The sequence below is a fragment of the Pituophis catenifer genome, unplaced genomic scaffold (assembly GCF_029215685.1).
Source record: "Pituophis catenifer annectens isolate HBS135680 unplaced genomic scaffold, rPitCat1.0.hap2 SCAF_4, whole genome shotgun sequence".
NCBI lineage: Eukaryota > Metazoa > Chordata > Lepidosauria > Squamata > Colubridae > Pituophis > Pituophis catenifer.
In genome coordinates, this window is record NW_027256884.1 from 65,922,312 (window position 1) to 65,944,724 (window position 22,413).

Consider the following 22,413-nt stretch of genomic DNA (forward strand, 5'->3'; position numbering starts at 1 on the left):
CCTGTAGGGACAAGGGAAAGAGAGGGACACCTTGGACGGCCAAGAGGAACGGGCAAGTTTCTTGGAGGCCAGAGAAAACCCTCTGAGCCAGCGATGGGGGGTGCTACAGCCATGGTGGCTGCCTCAAAGCCGGAGCAAACCGGAGAAGCACTGTGCAGGAGGAAGAAAGGAGAAAAGAGCGAAGCATTTGGAAGCCGGGTGAGTGACACCAACCCAGGCAAGAGCAGCGCTTAGAACATGGATTTTTACAATTAAGCCCCCAGCCTTAAATAGCGGCTACGGATCAGTGGGGCAAGAAGATTTAGTAAAATAACTTGCAGGAGGAAAAGACCCATTAAGGAGCTTAGTCTACTACTGTCCGATTTGGAATAATTGTCTACTGAAAAAAGTTAGAAAATTGAGAAACTTTTTAAAATTGGAATAGATTACCTTTGGAGAAAGAAAAAAGAAAAAAAAACGATAAATAGGAACTTGATAACTTTAAAAGCTAAAAGAAAAGAGACAAGCGGATGACCATATAATTGACAAAATGGAGAATTGCTGTGACTAAGTGAAAGTGTGTATTGCAGATTGCTTTAGGCTGAAAGAGAAACAATGTGTTCTACTACTTAAATTGGATTACTTTGAAAATAACCAAGAGTGTCTGACTTTGGGGATTCCCAATATGTCTATTGGTGGTTTTATTGGTGGAAAGAAAGAAGAAATAAAATGGAACTATTAAAATTGAAACTAGCAGGCGAAGGAACAAAAGAAAATGGAGCAAGGAAAAGAAGGGAAGAAAATGGATTTTATATGAAATAGATGCTACAAAAGAACTAAAAAAGGTTTTTTTTTTCCATTTTTTTATTTTTTTAAAGAGCTTTAAATTTGACAACACTGAATTTGAAAGGGAATAATTGGACAGATAGGGAAAGGAAGAAATAGAATAAATTTGGTTGTGAGATAAGAACATAAAAGAGTTTGATTAAAAAGGGAAATGTAATGTTTAAATGTTTAAATGAAGCTTGAATATTGACAAAAGGTGTTTTTCTTCTTTTTCTTTTTTTCTTTCTCTTTTAAATTTGGCAATATTGAATTTGAATTGGAAAATTTATGGTTGGGAAAGAAAAAAGAAAAGTATATGTATGTATAAATATGTGTGTGTGTGTGTGTGTGTGTGTGTGTATGTAAGTTTTCACGGGTATATATGTGTGTACAGTTAATATTTCGGGTTTCTTCCCGTGTAATTGTGAACATATCCCTAAAAGGGTAGAAGCGATGTTTCGACAGAATCTCATCTGCCATCATCAGGCTTATGTGAGGGGTCTTTTGCAGTAACTGCCGATTTGAAATAGTAACGGCAGTTACTGCAAAAGACCCCTCACATAAGCCTGATGATGGCAGATGAGATTCTGTCGAAACGTCGCTTCTACCCTTTTAGGGGTATGTTCACAATTACACGGGAAGAAACCCGAAATATTAACTGTACACACACACACACACACATATACATACATACATACATACATACATACATATATATATATATATATATATATACTCCTAGAAGCACGAAGCCGAAAACACCAGCCTGAAGATGAAGAATGAGACTTTGTCGAAACGTCGCCAAGACACTTCCAATTTTACGCAGGAGAAAACCTGAATAACCAAAGACCTACATACAAACACCCGCAAAAACCTTGGAAATATCTATCTATCTATCTATCTATCTATCTATCTATCTATCTATCTATCTATATAAAAAAAAACTTGGTGGTGAAATAAGAAAATAAAATAGTCTGATTAAATGAAAATATAATGTTTAAATGCTTAAATGAATTTGGAATATTAACAGGAGGTGCTTATGGATTAATAAATATGGAAAACTGATCCTAAGGTGGATAAAAATGATGTTTTTATAGGAAAATAAGAATATGTATTGTGTGTATATGGGTAAATTCAAGAAAAATTTATAGCCAAGGAGAGAATATGTGGCGAATATATATGTTGTAACACGTTTCTATTCTAAACTGATGGGAGACAGGGAGGAGAATATGTTGAAAAGTAGCCTATGCAATATGCCGTGAAACAGCCAGAATATGCTGTAAATCAGCGGGAGGAATGGAGGAGACTATGCTGGAAGACAGCCAAAATAAAAATGCTGTAAATCAGCCAAACAATAGATTTATGAGTGGAAGAGAATATGCTGGTAATCAGCGGGAGGAATGGAGGAAATTATGCTGGAAAACAGCTAAAATTAAAATGCTGTGAACCAGCCACAAAATAGAGTTAGGAGTGGAGGAGAATATGCTGGTAATCAGTGAGAGGAATGGAGGAGATTAAGCTGGAAAACAGCTAAAATAAAAATGCTGTGAATCAGCCAAACAATAGATTTAGGAGTGGAGGAGAATATGTTGGTAATCAGCGAGAGGAATGGAGGAGATTAAGCTGGAAAACAGCTAAAATAAAAATGCTGTGAATCAGCCAAACAATAGATTTAGGAGTGGAGGAGAATATGTTGGTAATCAGCGGGAGGAATGGAGGAGATTATGCTGGAAAACAGCTAAAATAAAAATGCTGTGAATCAGCCAAACAATAGATTTAGGAGTGGAGGAGAATATGCTGGAAACCAGCCAAAATAAAAGTATACTGGGAATCAGACAAAATAAATGGATGGAGACGTGGAGGAGAATAGGATGGAAAATAGCTTAAAGATAAAAATGTTGGAAATTAATTGGGGTAAAAGAAGACGATGAATGATAATTAAATAATGTGAATTGATTTAGAAATGATTTTATGTAAAATGAGAAGTGTAATTGGTGATAAGCCTAAAAAAAATTAGATGTATATCAATAGAGGTTAAAATAGAGATTTGATGAAACAGGTCTTGAGATTAAGGAATATATATGAAATTTTGATTTGTAAAATGATATAAAAATTAGAATTGTGTTTATTTGGAAACTAAAGATGATATATAAAAATGAGCTGTGTTTATTTGGGAATTAAGATTTATGGTGATATAATAGAATGCTAAATGTTTAGATTAAGATGTCAGAATTTGTGATAAAAAATTTGTGGTTTGATTTTTATGTTAAAGATGTAAATGGATGAAATTTGGAATCAAATTTGTTAAAGAAATGCAAGCAACTGTACCTACCTATGACCGGAACAAACCTTTGCCCTCAAAAGATGTATTTTATGTTTAACAGTTTTTTTGTTGGAAAAATAAAAAAAAATTGTTTTTTAAAAAAGACAACCCTACCAAACGCTAACATCTAAACTAACAAGAAAAAAATGTAAATTTCCGGTGCTTGACACCAGAAGGAATTATGGTATCCTGGGGAGAAAAAAGGTTTAGACTGGACATGGTTGACAAAGTAGAAGAGTCTGCAGACAGAATTCTGGCAGTGAGGTTGAGTTGGAGGAAAGAGAAATAAGGGAAGGAGGAGAACTAAGAGGGCAGTCACCAGATAAGAGGGAATTTCAAATTAAAGAGAAAGGAAATGGGAAAGGAGAGAGTGTGGACAATGGGAAAGACAATGATGGTGGATGCAAAGAATAAAAAGAAGTCAGACAAACGAGGGCAACAAGACCTAAGTATAAGTAGAGGTTTACAAGGTGAAATAATGATTTTATCTTTGAATGTGAATGGTTTAAATGCTTCAGAAAAAAGGGGAAAAATTCAATAAATTGTATAAGATGAATTTGGATATAATAGTTTTGCAAGAAACACATATAAAAAAGCAACATCAACATCTATTAAAATGCAACAAGTTAGGGAATATGTTTATATCTTCACCACAACAGAAGAAAGAGGGAATTGTGATGTATGTAAAGGAGGAAATCCTGGCCAAACAAATGTGTAAAGACGAGGAGGGTAGAATATTAATAGTAGAGATAACTTTGAAGGAAAGAAAAACGATCTTGGTTGGAATATATGCGCCACATGAGGGCCAAAAATTATTTTACACAAAATTACATAACATGATTGGAGACTTAGAATACGATAACATGTGCATAATTGGTGATTTTAACGCGATTGTAGATAGAGAACTAGATTACAGAAATGATAGATTAACGAAAGGTGTCAGAAGGATATTACCTAATACATTTTTTTAAATGGTGGAAGAATTGAGTATAAAGGATAGTTGGAGGGAAAGAAGTGGGAACAAGAAACAATATACATATTATTCTGGCAGACATCAATCTTGGTCTCGAATTGATATGGCCTGGGCATCAACAGAGTTAAATGTAGAAATTGAAGAAATTAATATTGACATAAACTCGTGGGCAGATCATAATCCTATTATAATTAAGTGGAAAGGGCAAAAAAAGATAAGGAGGTGGACCCTAAAAAAAGCAATTTTGAATCAAAATGAGTTTAAATTAAAGATCGATGACCAAATGAGCCTGTTTTTTCAAAGCAATAAAAAAAGAGGATACGAATAATCAAAATTTGTGGGATACAGCAAAAGCTTTTATGAGAGGAATAGCAATAACATATATGGCTAAAGATAATAAACAAAAAAGGCAAAAGCAGAAAAATTTGGAAGAGATCTTAGTAAAATGGAGAAAGAATTACAGAAAGAACCAAAAAAACGAGAGTTGAAACGGCAAATAGATACAATTAAACATAAATTGAATATTATTGAAAAGGGAAAGTATGGCACAACAAATAAAAAGTATTAAACAAAAAAATTTTGAGAATGCAAATAAGCAGGGACGCTGATTGACTTATAGATTAAAAAAACAAAAGGAAAAAAGTCAGATTAGTAAACTATATAATGGTAAGGGAGAATTAATATGTCAAAATGAAGGGAAGAGAAAGGTGGTCTATGAATTCTTTAAAAATCTGTATGATAAAGAAAAGATAGAGGAAGGTAAGATATTGCAATATCTGCAAAAATAGGTCTGCCAAAAATCCTGGTGAAATGTAAAGATTTATTAAATAATGAGATAACAGTATTTGAGATATCCGAGGCAATCAAAAAACAAAAAAGTAATAAAACACCAGGTCCTGATGGTCTGCCGTCAGAAATCTATAAAAATCACCAGGAGATACTAAGTCCATTGTTATTAGAGGTATATAATGATGTATTGAATGAAGCCAGGATACCAGCATCGTGGAAAGAAGCAACAATTACACTGATCCTTAAAGAAAATTCCGATTTGACTTATACTAAAAATTATAGGCCAATATCTTTACTGAATTCGGATTACAAAATTTTTATGACAATCATGACAGACAGATTAAATAAATTTTTAGAGAATTTTATTCATTCTGATTAAAATAGCTTCCTGCCCAGAAGGCATATAAGGAACAAATCAGGACTATTTTAGATACCATAGAATATTATGAAGTCCATAATGAAAAACAGATGGCACTGATATTTATCGATACGAAAAAAGCTTTCGATAACGTTTAATGGGATTTTATATTAGAACAATTAAATTATATGAATTTTGGGGGGAAATTTATAAGGATGTATAAGGCAATCTATTCCAGACAGGAAGCCAAAGTGGTAATCAATGGGGAAATGACGAAGAATTTTCCAATCCAAAAAGAGACAAGACAAGGTTGTCCGCTATCACTATTATTGTTTATCTTATCATTAGAGATTTTAATTAGAACAATTCGAGAAGACGAACAGATCAAAGGTTTAAAAATAAGAAAAGAAACTTTTAAAGTACAGGCATTTGCGGACTATCTTTATTATTGAAGAGCCTGTACAATCCGGAGTTAGGCTGATGGAAGTGCTAGAGGAATATGGGGAAATAGCGGGCCTAAAAATAAATAAGGAAAAGATGAAAATGATAGTGAAAAATATGACTGAAGAGGGAAAAAAAGAATTGGAGGGAAAGATAAATATTTAGTTTATGAAAAAATTAGGAATTCAATTGACTGCAAGATGCATCACACTCAAAGAAGATAATTATGATAAATTAATGACACAAATTAGGTCTGATTTGGAAAAATGGGGAAAACTACAGCTATCTTTAATGGGCAGGATAGTCGCCATTAAAATGAATGTCCTACCGAAAATGTTTCTATTCCAGTGCATACCAATATGGCTCAAAAAAGACTTTTTTACTAATTTGTATAGACATATTTCAAAATTCATCTGGCAAGGGAAAAAACCGAGAATTAGATTAAAGTTATTACAAGATGCTAGAGAAAGAGGGGGATTTGGTTTGCCAGATTGGGGAAAATATTATCAGATAGCAGCTTTGATATGGATAAGTGAGTGGATGCATCTAAAAAATACAAGACTATTGGCGCTAGAAGGCCACGATTTACAGACAGGGTGGCATGCTATTTTATGGGAGGAAAAGCATAAAGTCCATCAGTACTTCCAGAGGCTTTATATCAGGAGGGCTCTATTAGATATCTGGATCAAGACAAAAAGAAGTAATTATATGGAAATTCCCAATTGGGTGTCAACTTTGGAAATGTATACTCATCCAAATTTTACTAAATTGGGGGGAAGGTGTCACCTATAAAGACGTTCTGAATGAGAGAGGAGAATTGAAAGCGAGAAATATTTTAAAGGAAGAAGGAATTGAATTGGAATGGTGGGCATACCTCCAAATACAATCTAAATTTAGCAAAGACAAAAAGAAAATGGGGTATAAAGCAAGAATTATCAGAATTAGATAAGATATTATTAAGTAGGGAGGGTAAGACCATAAGTAAATTATATTGCTATTTATTGGAACATGATTGAGGAACAAGTCAAAGAAATGATGATAATTTGGAGTAAATATTTTGGTCATAGTATTGATTTGGACAATTGGCAGACTCTATGGGAAAAAAATTTAAAAATCACATTAGCAACTTCATATAAGGAAAATTCATATAAGATGTTTTATAGGTGGCACCCCCCCCCCCCCAAGATTAGCACGAATCAGTAAGGGAAATTCTTTGGCATGTTGGAAGTGTGAGGTGGCTCTGGGGAACTTCTATCATATGTGGTGAAAATGCTTAAAGGCAAAAAAATACTGGAATCTGATAAAGAGTTGGTTGGAAGAAATTTTGTTAATAAACATAGAAGTCCAACCGGAATTTTTCCTTTTGGGAATGACAGAGGGCAAATACAAGAAAGACATAAATTATCTATTACTGCATATACTTACAGCAGCATGGATAGCCTTTGCGCAGAAGTAGAAATAAAAAGACACCCCAACTGAAGAGGAAATACTATTAAAAATTTTCAACTGTGCAGAAATGGATAGACTCATCTTGGAACTCAAGGATAAAAGCGAAACATTGTACTATAAAATCTGGGCAAAATTCTACGAATGGTTAGATAAAAGGAGGATATCCAAGACAAATGTGAAGTGGTAGACTATAATTAAATACGTTATTATAGATAAATATGTATGTGAATTGTATAGATAGGTACATGAAGATATAGATATTTATAGGAATAAGGTATAAATTATTATTATTATACTATGTTTAAATAATGTATAAGGTCTAAGGAATATATTATTATAGTATCATTAGTATATTATGTATTAGTTTAAAGTGTTGGAAGATGCTTGGTACCAGTGATGTTATATCTATGTCCAATGTTTTTAATTTTGAATTACTAATAAAAAACTTTTTTAAAAAAGTCCTTGACCACTTAACCCAATATAGCACAACCAACACAAACCCTAAAAAGAACTACACTGCCATACATCAAGAATATCTCAGAAACCACAGACTACTACAACCACATGGAATCAGGGTAGCACACAAGCCAAACATCCTAAGCAAACCAAAAGACCTAGCAAACCCAGAAGAAAAAGCAGTCATCCACAACATACAATGTAAGAACTGCAACAACCACTATGTAAGACAAACAGGAAGAAGACTGGCAGAACACATCCATGAACATCAACTGGCAGTCAAAGGCATGACAAAAAATCTTTAATTTCCCAATATGTAGACAGATTTAACCATAGTTTCAATTGGGAAAATGTGACTGTCGAGATGTCTAATTCTAGACCAGGCCAAATCCCAAAATGCCAGGGAATTTCTAGAAGCCTAATACTCTGACAAATCAGCCATCAACAGATATATAGGCATTAACAACATCTATACTGTAGAAGACCATGCAAAAGAGGCAATCAACCAGCCCAAAAGAAAAAAAGACTCCAGCACCTCTCTACCAGTAATCAGCACTCAGATCAGCATATATTAACCAGTGGTGGGTTGCTCCCGGTTCACAAGAACCAGTAGTAAAAATTTGTAGTAGTTCGGAGAACTGGTAATAACATTGGCTGGCCATGCCCCCGAACCGGTCCCCGGCCCAGCCGCCGCTCACTTACCCCACCTACCTCATCAGAGGCTTTTTTTTTTTTTTTTTACTTTTAAAAGCATTTTTTCTACAACCTCTTCGGCCAAAAAAATGCTTTTAAAAGTAAAAAAAAAAGCCTCTGATGATTGCGCGGCTCAGCTGGGATCATCAGAGGCTTTTAAAAGCATTTTTTCTACAACCTCTTCAGCCGAAGAGGTTGTAGGAAAAAAAATGCCTTTAAAAGCCTGTGGCAATCCCAGCTGAGTTGCCTGATCGTCAGAGGCTTTTAAAAGCATTTTTTTTCTGCAACCTCTTAAGGTTGTAGAAAAAATGCTTTTAAAAGTAAAAAAAAAAAAAGTTGGCCATGCCCACCCAGTCACATTACCCCCCACCAAGCCATGCCCACAAAATAAGCCACGCCCACAGAACCAGTAGTAAAAAAAATTTAGAACCCACCCCGATATTAACTCCAAGGTCAACTTCAGACCAACAATCAAGTAAGCAATACCCCAATCAAGAAACTGCCTAAGAGCCATTAGTAAACAGCCCAACCAAAGAATCCCTAAGACCACCCCTACCCCCACAGACAGGCAAGACACCAGAATATAAACTGACAGCAAATGGCACTCCTTACTAGCACTGATGATGTTACCTAGTTAGGGTAATGAAACATCTGCAAGAAAACAAGCAAATTCAGAGAGCACCAAGGACCCCTCATTTCAATCCTGATCTACAAATATTCACCTTTATTGGTAAAACATCTTTAAATTATTTTAAAAGTTTAGATTTTAAGATAAATATAACAGGCTTTCCTTTAAAAAAAAACTAAACAGATTTTTCTAGACAACTACAATTTTGAAATAAGAAATACCTGGCTGAAAATGTAGAGTAAAGTCATCATGTTCAGACAAATCTATTGTCACATTAGCATGTGACTTTCCTTTGTTCTCAATAAAAAATGGAATTTCTTGAGTAGAATCCACATAAACACCAGGGAAGATAAAAGAGCACTTTAAAGAAAGCAGTAAATAATAATTTGAGTGACCAAGATAATGGTAAGAAACAAAACTGCAAACAATTCTGTTGAGGAAGCTATAGAGATAGGATGTCTTCATACATATGGAGATATAACAATAAATATTATTATGAATATGTGGCATTACGGGACAGCTTATGAAACAGTCAAATAAATATGGAAAATGTTGAATTTGTTTTAATAATTTGAAGAAAGGTGGTTCATATACCACCTCCATATTACAAAAAACTGTTCCAAAGAATTTACATCACCATAATGATCATGACAAAGCTGTGTCATTGCCTTAAAGAATAGTTTACCACGAACTAAGAAGTAACAATCTTAAACATGCTCAGGACCTAATGGACATTCTAGTAACAGAATGTGAACAATTAAGTCTTTGTGGAGTTATCAACTACTATTTTCTTATTTTTTTGAAAGGGATGTGTTATTATTTACTAGAGCTACTTTACATTTCATAATACAATTTCCTGATATCCTGGGAGAGACCAAAAATATTGATTTCTGTAATGATATTATCTCAGGTAAACATATTTGAGATTGAGAATATGTCTATACACACAGATCCTTTAGCATCACAGAGCATTTTAAATTTTATCATACTTTCCCTATGAATAAATGCATAATATTCAGTACTACAAATCTTAGAACCTAAAAGATGCACAAAATGTTACATATTTACCGCACTGATATGTATGTCAGGAACCTCTACTGATCCACCAATCCTAAGTTCCAAAGATTTTGCATTGCGTATTTCTACCTAAATAATGAGGGGGGCAAAAGTGATTTCCTAATTTCTCATTTTCAGTTTCATTTCTATTTTATTTACTTGTTCTTTGCATTTCCTGCTAAGATTCTTCACTGTCAACTTTGTAGTATTCAGTTCCCTTACTGTGCTCAAATCCTTGCTTCTAAAGTACAGTGATATCTCGGTACTCGGCATTAATTGGTTCTGGGAGGCACAATGGGTACTAAAAACTATGAGTGCCAAATAAACCAGGTGACTTGCCATGTGACATGGGGTGGGATTCTACCAGTTCGCACTGGTTCGCTAGAACCGGTTGTTAACTGAACTAAGCAGTTCGGAGAACTGGTTGTTAGAAGAAATCTCCTTTTGTTTTTTCCACTTTACAGGGTTAATCCTGTAAGGAATTACAACATTCTGGTGTTGTTTCTAGCCTAATCTTTATTGCCCTGCTTACAGAAACTGCCTCTCTGTTAACCCTTCTTGACAGTACGCCTAGACTTACTGTCGCTTCCGGAGCTTCTTGGAGGGTTTTTTTTTCTTTGTTTGACTTTCTTAAAGTGGAAGGGTTGTTTTAAGCTTTTTACACTGCTGTTGGAAGGAAATACTCCCCTGTTGGAGTTCTTTCAGCCAGGGTGCAATGATCAGCACTTTGAAGAAATAATTGAATAACGAAGCAGAAGCTTTTAATGACAAGGAACCAAGATGAGTGACATTCAGCAAGGCTTCTTGGCTAGCTAGAAAGATTGACATTCAAACATGAGTTTACATACCCTTTCTGAGTTTTAGTCTAAAACTGGTTTTTGGTGAAGAGTAATTCTGTGCTTGGTGATGTTTAATCCTGTGTTTATTGATGGAATAATTTTCCCTATTCAGCTTTGTTTGGAAGGAAAAAGGTTAATCTCTGTTCCTGAAAAGAAGCAGCTTCAGAAATCTGGCTAGTTCCTGTGTCCATTTGTTCTGGTAATTGGTTTAACAAGCAACAGCTACTGTGTTTGCTCTTTTGCTTCATTCTGGAGAGCTTAAATGACCTCTCTGCTAAAGGGTTTCACTTTATGAGCAAGAGTTGGCTGCTGATAGTTATCATTGCATTTTAATTATTTTAATTCCTCAAGGTGCTCTGGCACCCTGCCTGATTTGTAACTCCATCTTGCAGGTAATTTCTAATTGGTATTTAGGGCAGCTTTTTGCAAGCTTTTTGTATTTTTGTACAGGTAATCCTTGATTTACAACAGTTACAATGGCACTGAAAAAAGTGACTTATGACCGTTTTTCACACTTACGACCATTGCAGCAAACTGTCATTAGGGCAAAGAAGTGATGTCGAGTTGGCCACGCCCACCCGGTCACATGAACCACCGCAGTTGTGAAATGAGTGACATGGTTGTTAAGAATGCTGCAACGGGCATAAATGATGACCAGTCATAAGTGCAAGGACCGGTCAAAAGTGCGAGGACCGGTCAGAAATCATTTTTTTCAGCTCTCTGGGTAGTTCCTATGTGCATAGGGACTCACATCCGCACATTTTACATTTTGTGCCCTATCTTGTCACTGTGGTGAAGAGAAGCACTGCATATTGAAATGAGTGACACGGTTGTTAAGAATGCTGCAATGGGCATAAATGTGAGGATAGTCGTAAGTGCAAGGACCAGTCAAAAGTGTGAGGACCTGTCAGAAATCACTTTTTTCAGCCCTCTGAGTAGTCCCTATGCATGTAGCCACGGCCACCCAGTCACATGACCACCAAGCCACACACCCCAAATAAGCCACGCCCACAGAACTGGTGGTTAAAAAAATTGAATCCCACCGCTGCATGTGACCCTTTATTTTGGCCAGAAAAACTTTCCGTCTATCCCTTTTTCTATGTCAGTGACCTCCCCAGGATGGCCAACTTCCTGCCTAGCCTCTGTGGACATCCCCCTCTTCCTTTTACAGAATGCCGAATACCGAAAAATCTATGAGTACCGGGACATTTTCTCATCAAAATGCCTTGAGTACCAAATTCAACAAGTTTTGAAGTAATTGAATACTGAGTACCACTATAGCGTGAGAAGTTTCAGATGAATCTCACAGAAGCAAAAATCTATCAATATTACTGCTGCCGGTTTATCCCTTCAGCAAACAGATTAACATACATTTTATGTTGTTACAGAAACTCAGCTAATCATGATTAATCATGGGTTTCACAGAGTAAAACATTAAAATATGCATATATTTTGAAAACAATATTTATTTATTATCCAAGTTAATAAGTTTTTGAACAACAATTCTAATACCTCTACTCTGCTGTCAAATTTCATTAATGCATTGGGTCTGAAATAAATTTTAATTTCAGTGCGGCCTCCCACAGGAATTACACCCTGAAAAGGGGTTATAATCATTCCAGGAATTGGATTGACATCAAGGACCTGTCAACAAAAGCAAGCACAATATCATAAAAGTCATTTTTTCCCACTATCTTAGAAGTATTCTACTACCAAACATGCTGGAATATCCATGGTAAAGTTACATTGTACACACTCCAATATCCATTGTGAATATATCTTACCTGGAAATATGCATGGTTATGTCCCAAATTTTGAAGAATGGCTGTTCTGTAAGTGGTTAAATGGAGAGGAGCATTATTAAAGGTAATCCGTTGCTCCTTAAACTGAACACTGATAGAGCCAAGCTAATATTGTGAAAAAAGAAAAAATGTATTGTATCAAATATCCATTTTCCTGTAGACAGATTTTCTTTCAGTTCACAGAAACTAGGCAATAATGTGAGTACACTACAGATACAATATAAAAAACTGTTTTCTTTTTGAAAAATTAAAATTATAATAAAAACAGAAGCATATCTTAATTGCATTATATATAAAACCATTAAATACATCCTAGCATTCTTAAAAATATATTTAATCATTGCCAGCAAATCAATATTAAAATTTCATTTCTATTAATACATTTTTTATCTTTAATGCAGAACCCCCAGCAGTGACAAAGCCATTGACAAATTACTATTTACTGGATGGTAAACTGGCAAAACGTACACAATTCAGGCGTAAACTTACAAAAATAAAGCCTTAAAACTTTCCTACAGCTTTTTAAAAACTTTTTGCAATAAAATAATTATAAAAATAATGCCTTTTGGCATTCAGTTCAGCAACATTAAGAACCAATTGTCCTTTGAAACAATTATGGGCTTTTGATTTAACAGGTACCTTAAATTTACCACTCACATCAGAGAGCTCAAACTCAAATCCAGACAGCAAGCCATTAAGGGCATGGGAACTCCCTAAAGAGGCCCATTCAGCAGAACTGAGCTGACCCATGTCCTCAAAGTAGTAGAATGACTGTGCATTTTGCTGATAAAATAGTTCCCTATCCATGAGCTAATCAACCAGCTCTAATCCTATCAATTATTAGCTCATGCAGCACAGGTGAGTTGATTCCCTGTCTAAACAGCAGACAGAGGCAGAGGCGCGGGAAGGGGGAGACAGGCGATCCAGACGCACTGCACAGGCCGCAGGAAAGCCGAGAGATCATGTGTCTGCAGGGATGATGCAATGGTCATAACTTTAAGGTGAGGTCATAAATCACTTTTTTGCAAGGCCATCATAACTTTGAACCATTATTAAATGAATTGTAAGTTGAGGACTATCTGTACTTGTAAGTACAGTTTCTCCTGATAGCTCTGAATTTAGTGAAGAGAGAATGCTTCTTTAACAATTACTGGTTCATCCTTAATGTATTGACATTGTTTATTTCTTTACAACTATACATATTAAACACATAGGTATCATTACTACAAATAGAAGAAATGCTAACTATGTCTGCAAAAATTATACTAATACCTTTGCAAAACATTTTAATCTAAGTGTTTTTCCTTCATGCACACACAAGTCAAATTCTCCAGTTGCTGAAGAGGAGAAACTTGGATGCCAAACAACTTCGCATTCTAGATCTTTACTTGCTTCTACTATACCTAAATATAAAAAGAGAGAAAATAATACCAAGATGTTAAAAATATAACTATTATGAAAGATGAATAGTAATTTGAAAACTAATTTTAATACATTGCAATATTCAGTCATTTCACAGAATTAGTTTATAAAGTTGTCCATATTAATTAGAGCTGTATTTGCTGGGCCCTACTCTTTTTAACCTTTATATAAATGATATCCCAGCGCAGATGGAAGATCTTCTGACGCTTAGCCTCCAAATAGGCTCAAGATTTATTAATGTATTAATGTACGCCGATGACTTAGTGCTGTTTTCTAGAACCCAAATAGGGATGAGGAGACTTCTCGCCAAGCTCTCACGTTATTATGCTACAAACCACTTGACTATAAATGTAGCTAAATCAAAAATTTTAGTCTTTGGCAATAAGAATAAAAAGCATAATTGGCATATTAATGACACAAAGATTGAGCAAGTTACCCAATATACCTATCTTGGAATTGTTTTTTCCGGTGCAGGTGGTTGGACTCCGCACCATCAATACCTTTCTCAAAAGGTCAGAGCTGGGGCAAGCCTTGTATCCAAATTAAGTAAACATATTCAAACAACCTCGATTTTACCAATTCGTAAAGTCTTTCAGGCTTGTTCCGATTATGCTCTACGGTGCCGAAACCTGGGGTCTTACAGAGGCCCCCATATTGGAGAGAACTCAAAATAATTTGTTAAGGAGGATGCTGGGGGTAAACAATTCCATTTCGGCGGCAGCCGTCAGAGCTGAATTGGGACATTTTTCACTGTACACCTACACAATTACTAGGGCGGTAGCCTACTGGCTAAAAATGACTCAGATGGAAGCCAGCAGACTTCCCAAAATCTGCTTAGAGGAACAGCAGATTTCAAATCCTCAAAGGTATTCCTGGCTAATTCGGCTGTCAGAAATATTAAATCGATATGTCGTACGGTTCCCGTTGTGTGATAGACTGAAGCAAGTTAAACAACGGATTAAAGATATACATGGGCAAATGGACATGGCAACTCTTTCAACTAATCACTCCCTTAAGCTTCTGACAGCAGTTAAAACAACTTTTACCCTGGAAAAATATTTACATCTAGAAATGCCATCAGTGAAGAGAGAGCTATTTGTCAAGTTTAGATTTGAACTTTTAGATACCAACGTTAAATTCAGCCGTTACCAGAAAATCCCGTATGATGAAAGAACATGTATATGTGGGGCAAACGTCGTGGAGGATACGGCGCATATAATATTTGAATGTAGGTTGTATGAGGAAGTAAGAAAACAATATCTGTCCCCAATTATAAATAAATTTCCCCACTGGAATGTAAGGCATAAATTATCATTTCTATTGAAGGCAGACTCTTCTCCCCTGGTAAGGGCTATTACTCACTATCATAAAAGGATGACAGCAATACGAGCCAGTTATATCGAAAAGAACTTCATTGATTGTAAGAAAGATGAGCTGAGTTAGAAAGGAGCTATCTTATTTGGGTTATCTAGTTTTGGAAATTTAGTTATTGAACTTCGATATTGTTAAATTTTAAATGTCATATATCATATATTTTTAGACTATTATTTCTGTAACGGTTTTATCTTTTTCTTTTTTTTTCTTTTTCTTTTTTTTAAAGGCCTTTGGGCTATTCAATAAAAGAATCACTTTCACTAGAGCTGTATTTTTATTCAATCTGAAATATCCCAAACTTATTTTACTGAATTTCAAATAATTATCTAGGGTAGGTTTGTTTGCAGTCAGTATGTGCTGTTTCCTATTTCGATGCCATCCCTAAAAAAACCCTGCCACATGGAAGATCTAATTTTAACTGAGGTGAGTAGTGAAAAACAATGATTTTCTTTTCTCATTCAAATTTCAACATACACAAACACAGAGAATATATTTATAAAGACACGATTACCAATCATTGAGATAATGTACTGTTAGACAACTAAACATTACAAAACAACAACACAAAGCCATGTATCCTGATTAGGGTGATCCTTTTATATCATTTTATAAGTCATTCTTCATTTGTCCTGATTTATAATTCCCCATAATTTTTACCAATCCAACACATGGAAACATTACTAATAAGAAATATTAATATTACACATAAAGAAGTTTAATCATTTAATACTGTAAACTGTTTCAATAAATGAACAACTTCAGTAACCTTTAATTTTGATATAAACTGTGCCTATGCAATATAATTGCTATGAGCTAGTACAGCATCAATAATATAAGTGTTGGAAGACTAGGGATTAAGTCTTCTCCAAAAGTTTTTAATATAAATTTGGACCCCAAATCACTATCTCTCATCATAATTTAAAAGACAGGCTTGTAATAAACATGGACCATCAATAGCAGCTAGGCTGGCTAAGAAAATGAGAGAACTACCGTATGCATAACCAACCTTGGATAACTATAAATATTTCAAACAGCAAATTACCATATAATGTGCTTTCAAGAAAAGATAACTACATGTGATTTGTCCCCTCATATTTAAGTTAATATTCTCTCATTACATATTTGATTGAAAATTGCTCTTTGATTGAAAAAAAGAACACTTTGTACATTACCCTTTTCTGGACAGATGGAAAATCCCATTCCTTTATCTGTGATGACAGGCTTCCAAGTAAATTGTGCAGGATAGTTTTTTTGATTATATAGAGTGACTGTTGTTCTAAATCCAGTTTTTGCTAGAAAGCTAAAAGCAGGATTTAAAGTCAATTCCCTTGTAGATAGCTCCAAGGCAACTGGCACAATTTTTGCTATCACTAAAATATGTCCAACATGGTGTTGGTTTATTGAATACATGAAAGACCTGTAACACAAAAAAATATTTTCTTCATCAGCTGCTTCATTTGGGAAAACAGAAAAACAGAATAACAGAGTTGGAAGGGACCTTGGAGGTCTTCTAGTCAAACCCGCTGCTTAGGCAGGAAACCCTACACCACTTCAGACAAATGGTTATCCAGCATCTTCTTAAATACTTCCAGTGTTGGAGCATTCACAACTTCAGGAGGCATTGATTAATTGTTCTGTCAGGAAATTTCTTAGTTCTAGGTTGCTTCTCTTCTTGATTAGTTTCCACCCATTGCTTCTTGTCCTGCCCTCAGGTGCTTTGGAGAATAGCTTGACTTCCTCTTCTTTGTGGCAGTCCCTGAGATATTGGAACACTGCTATCATGTCACCCCTAGTCCTTCTTTTCATTAAATTAGGCATACCCAGTTCCCTCAGCCATTCTTATGTTTTAATCTCCAGTCCCCTAATCATCTTTGTTGTCCTTCTCTGCACACTTTCTATAGTCTCCACATCTTTTTTTACATCGTGGTGACCAAAATTCTTTCTTTCTTTCTTTCTTTTATTAGATTTATTATTCTTTCTTTCCTACTCCCGAAGGACTTAGGGCGGTGAAATACAAAAATACAAAAGAACATAATTAAAACCAGATTAAATAATTTAGCCCGAGACAATTAAAAATCCCAATAATTTAAAACAGATTAAAATTTTGATTTAAAAGAATTTTAAAACAGGGGAGAAGATTAGGCCAGGCCGGCTTCCTGGAATAGGAGAGTCTTAAGAGCACGGCGGAAAGTGCACAGATCCGGGATCCTCCGTATCTCTGGGGGGAGCTCGTTCCAGATAGTGGGTGCCCCCACAGAGAAGGCCCTCCCCCTGGGGGCTGCCAGCTGATGGCACCCGGAGGAGCCCCTCTCTATGAGAGCGTACCGGCCGGTGGGAGGCTGCTTGTGGTAGTAGGCGGTCCCGTAAATAACCAGGTCCTAAGCCATGGAGCGCTCTAAAGGTGGTAACCAAAACCTTGACGCGCACCTGGAAGACCACCGGGAGCCAGTGCAGCTCGCGCAGGAGAGGTGTCACATGGAAGCGCCATGTTGCTCCCATAACCACCCGCGCGGCTGCACTCTGCACCAGTTGGAGCCTCCGGGTGCTCCTCAAGGGGAGCCCCATGTAGAGAGCATTACAGTAATCCAGGCGGGAAGTGATGAGAGCATGAGTGACTGTGTGTAGGGAGTCCCGATCCAGAAAAGGACGCAACTGGATTGGATTTAAAACTGGATTTAAGTACCATATATACAGTATATAGAAACTCCTAGCTCTAGCTGACTGGGTTGGGGGAAAAAAATGCTAAACATGATGAGAACACTGGAAAATCCCAGGGCTGCAGGCTGGACTCTAAAAAAAAAAAAGCCTTTGACAGAAGATAAACCAATTTTTTATGTTACCAAAGAAACCCAGTAGACGATCAATGTAGTCACAGGGCATTGTAGTTACCTCCCTCTCTTATCCCACTTCTCCCTTCTTTGCTAGAAGTAGAGAGGAAAATGGATGGGTATTTTTGGGTATATGTGTGGGCTTTGCCTGAGAGAAAGAATGGTTAGTTTATGTAGAAGGAAATCAATTTTGAAAGTGGAATATCTTAAAGGGAATTATTTAAATTAGTAGTTATTTGTTCTATTAAATTAATATAAATTCATTTCTTGTCTTGACTCTGCATTTCTTTGGAATGTGGCTTTTGGCACACATGCACAACTTTGATATACATGCACACCTACATATTGCACCCATATATAGTACATTTTGGGTTGGAGAAGAAAATATTTTTTCAAATAAATAAAAAAGATACTTCGATACAAAACTTGTGGGACATCACAAAAGCATATATAAGCGGATTGACTATTGCATATAATTCTAAGAAAAATAAAGAAAAGAGAGTGCAACTAGAAAGCTTGTGGGAAGAATTTAAAAAAATTGAGTATGAAGTACAAAAGGATCCACAAAATAAAAACATAAAGGAAAAATGGAACTTTACAAAACATAAAATTAATTTGATAACACAAAAAGAAATAGCACAGAAAATTAGGATAGCGAAACAAAATTATTTTGAGAATGCGAATAAAATAGGCCGATGGCTATAATATAAATTAAGAAAAGAAAAAGGAAGGAGAATAATACAACAGCTACAAGATGAAAATGGTATAATACAGTGTAGGAGAGAAGAAAAAAAGAAAATAATACAAAACTTCTTTGCAAAGCTTTACAAGCAGGAAGACATAGCAGACGGGAAAGTTAAACAATACATAGAAGCAGCCAAAATGAATAAAATTTCTGAAGAACAAAAAGAAATGTTAAATAGGCCAATAACAATAAATGAATTTGAAATAGCCTTGAAAAAACAAAAGAACAATAAAGTACCAGGCCCGGATGGGATTCCAATTGAGCTATATAAAAACACACAAGAGGTATTACAATGGATAATGCTGGAGACTTATAATGAGGCGATAGAAGTAGCAAAAATTCCAGCAACCTGGACAGAGGCAATTATTACTCTTATACCCAAAGAAGGCACTGATATACAACAAATCAGAAACTATAGGCCAATCCTTCCAACACAGATTATAAAACATTTGTAACAATAATAGCGGAGAGATTAAAATTTTTTTTGAATAATTATATACATTCGGACCAAAATGGTTTTCTGACGGGGCGGCAAATTAAAAATAACATGAGGATAGTAATGAACGTTCTTGAATATTATGAAAGTCATTCGGAAAAGCAAGCTGCTCTGGTTTTCCTTGATGCCCAAAAGGCTTTTGACAATTTGAATTGGGACTTTATCACAACACAATTAAATTATATGGAATTGGGGGAAAGATTTGAAAAAATGGTGGGAAAAATATATTCCAAACAAACAGCCGGGGTAGTTATAAATGAGGGGTTGACAGAAAAAATTGATATAACAAAAGGGGTTAGGCAAGGGTGTCCTCTTTCTCCTCTTCTATTTATTTTATCACTTGAAACCCTTCTAACAAAAATCAGAGAAGATCAGGAAATAAGGGGCTTAAAAATTAGGAAGGAAGAATATAATACTCAAGCATTTGCCGATGACATGGTATTTATTTTTGGAAGATATATTAGAAACGGATTCCAAATTGATACAAAAGATAGAAGAATTTGGTGAGGTAGCGGGACTCAAAATTAATAATGATAAATCTAAATTAATAACAAAAAAATCTTACAAAGTGTCAGGAAAAGGAATTGGAAGACAAAATAAAAATGAAGACAACTAAGAAAATAAAATATCTTGGAATTTGGCTTACAGCGAAATGTTCCTCAATCAAGGAGGACAACTACGATAAACTGGCATATCAAATAAAAAAAGAGTTAGGAAATTGGGAAAAATTACAAATTTCATTTTTAGGGAGGACCGCAACAGTGACAATGAATACATTGCCAAGAATTTTATTTCTGTTCCAAGTGATACCATTAAAACTAGGGAAAACATTCTTTCAAGAATTAAATAAATAAATTTCTAAATTTATATGGCAAGGGAAAAAACCCAGGATTAAATTAAAACTTTTGCAAGACACAAAAGGATAGAGGGGGATTGGCATTACCAGAATGGGAAATTTATCACCAAGCAGCGAGTCTAGCGTGGTTAAAAGATTGGATGGAGCTGAAAAATAACAGAGTGTTAACAATAGAAGGCCATGACTTGCAAGCAGGTGGCATGCATTCCTGTGAGATAAGAAATATAAATCGCATAAATATTTTCAAATACACTTGATCAGGAATGCATTGCTACAGATTTGGAAAATAACAAAATAAAAACACTACACTACAATTCCAATGTGGTTATCACCAACAGTAGCACTGATATACCCAAATTTACTGGAGAAAAATAAGATAGGGAGATTTGAAGACAAAACAGGAACTGGAACAAGATATTGGTAGGATGATGGATTGGTGGACATTTGCACAAGTTCTTTGGTGAGTTTGTCCATCTCGGCACATTCCATTACTTTCGATATTAATTTATCTTGTGTTGGGATTTCTTCTGATTTCCAGTTTTGTGAGAAGATGATTCTCGCTGTGGTCAAAATGTGTGTGATTAAATATATTGTTTCTTTTTCATAATTTTTAGTGAATATACCTAATAAATATGTTTCCGGTCTTGATGGTATTTTTTGTGCTGTTATTTCTTCCAGTTGGGTTTTGATTTTATTCCAAAATTGTTTTGCTTTTGGGCATAACCACATGTGGTAGTATGTCCCTTTTTGTTTTTTGCATTTCCAACACAGTGGTGAAGTGTTGGGGAACATTTTTGAAATCCGTGCTGGGGGGAGATGCCATCTATAAAACATCTTATAGGCATTTTCTTTATATGATACTGATAGTGTCAATTTACTATTAACTTTCCATAATTTTTCCCATTTGGTTAGTTTCAATACTATATCCAAAGTTCTTCGCCCCATGTGATCATGTTTTCTTTTACTATTTCCTCTTCTAATTTGTATGTAAGTAAAAAATTGTAAATTTTGGTTATTAATTTCTCGTTTGGGCCCAATAATATTTTATCCAAATCATTTGGTTCTTTTTGAATTCCATATTTCTCTATGTCTGATTTGTATCTGGATTTTAGTTGTAGGTATGGCCACAAGTCAACTTCCACACCTTGTTCTTTTAATTCTTCTCTGGTTTTTAATTTCCCCTCCTCGTTTAAAAGATCTTGATACGTCTTCATTTTATTTGTGTCCATATATTGGATATATTTGTGCTTCCATTGTTGAGATCCACCGTGGGATGCCGTCGTAATGGTTTTTCCTAATTTCAGTCCAAGTCTTTAGTAGTGTGTCTCTTACAATATGCCTTCGGAATTGTTCATGTTTTGTAGGTTTCTCTTCCCATAGATATGCGTGCCATCCTTTCTAATGTTAGTATGCGTTTAACCTTCTAATGTTAGTATGCATTTGTTTTTGAGTTCAATCCACTCTTGGATCCATGTTAATGTTGATGCTTTGTAGTAGGTTTGCCAATCTGGGAGCCCCATTCCTCCTCTGTCTCGTTTATCCTGTACGTGTTTCAGTTTGACTCATGCCTTCTTCCCCTGCCAGATATATTTTAATATCATCTTATCCAGATCTTTGAAATAGGTTTTTCCTGGGTTTGTTGGTATCACCTGGAATAGATACAGCATCCTTGGGAGGATGTTCATCTTGATGGAGGCAATTTTTCCTAGGAATGATAGCTGTAGTTTAGTCCAAAATTGTAAATCTTTTTCTATTTGTTTGGCCAATTTATTGTAATTATTTTCTTTGAGAGTTGATATTCTATTGGTAAGCTAGATTCCTAGGTATTTTACTTTTTTTGCTGTTTGTATTCCTAGTGTGTTTTCCAATTCTTTCTCTTGGTTTTTGGTAAGATTCTTGGTTAACTTTTGTATTTTTTGTTTGTTAATTTTCAGCCCTGCTACTTCCCCATATCGTTCTATTTTGGTCAATAATTTAGGTCCTGATTGTAGTGGTTTTTCTAGGATAAGTACTATGTCATCCGCAAATGCTTGCAGTTTGAATTCCTGGTTCTTTATCTTTAGTCCCGTTATTTCTTTATC

The 22,413-nt window shown here is 35.3% G+C and overlaps 1 protein-coding gene across 1 annotated transcript in view; it reads right to left on the reverse strand.

Annotated features, from left to right (window-relative positions):
• CFAP47 (cilia and flagella associated protein 47) overlaps positions 1 to 22,413 on the reverse strand; it is a 525,834-nt gene that overhangs the window by 461,131 nt on the left and 42,290 nt on the right. Inside the window, 6 exon segments of the mRNA XM_070944210.1 lie at positions 9,136 to 9,274; positions 9,983 to 10,060; positions 12,322 to 12,453; positions 12,594 to 12,716; positions 13,884 to 14,014; positions 16,580 to 16,824. Coding sequence (XP_070800311.1) covers positions 9,136 to 9,274; positions 9,983 to 10,060; positions 12,322 to 12,453; positions 12,594 to 12,716; positions 13,884 to 14,014; positions 16,580 to 16,824 — 848 coding nt within the window.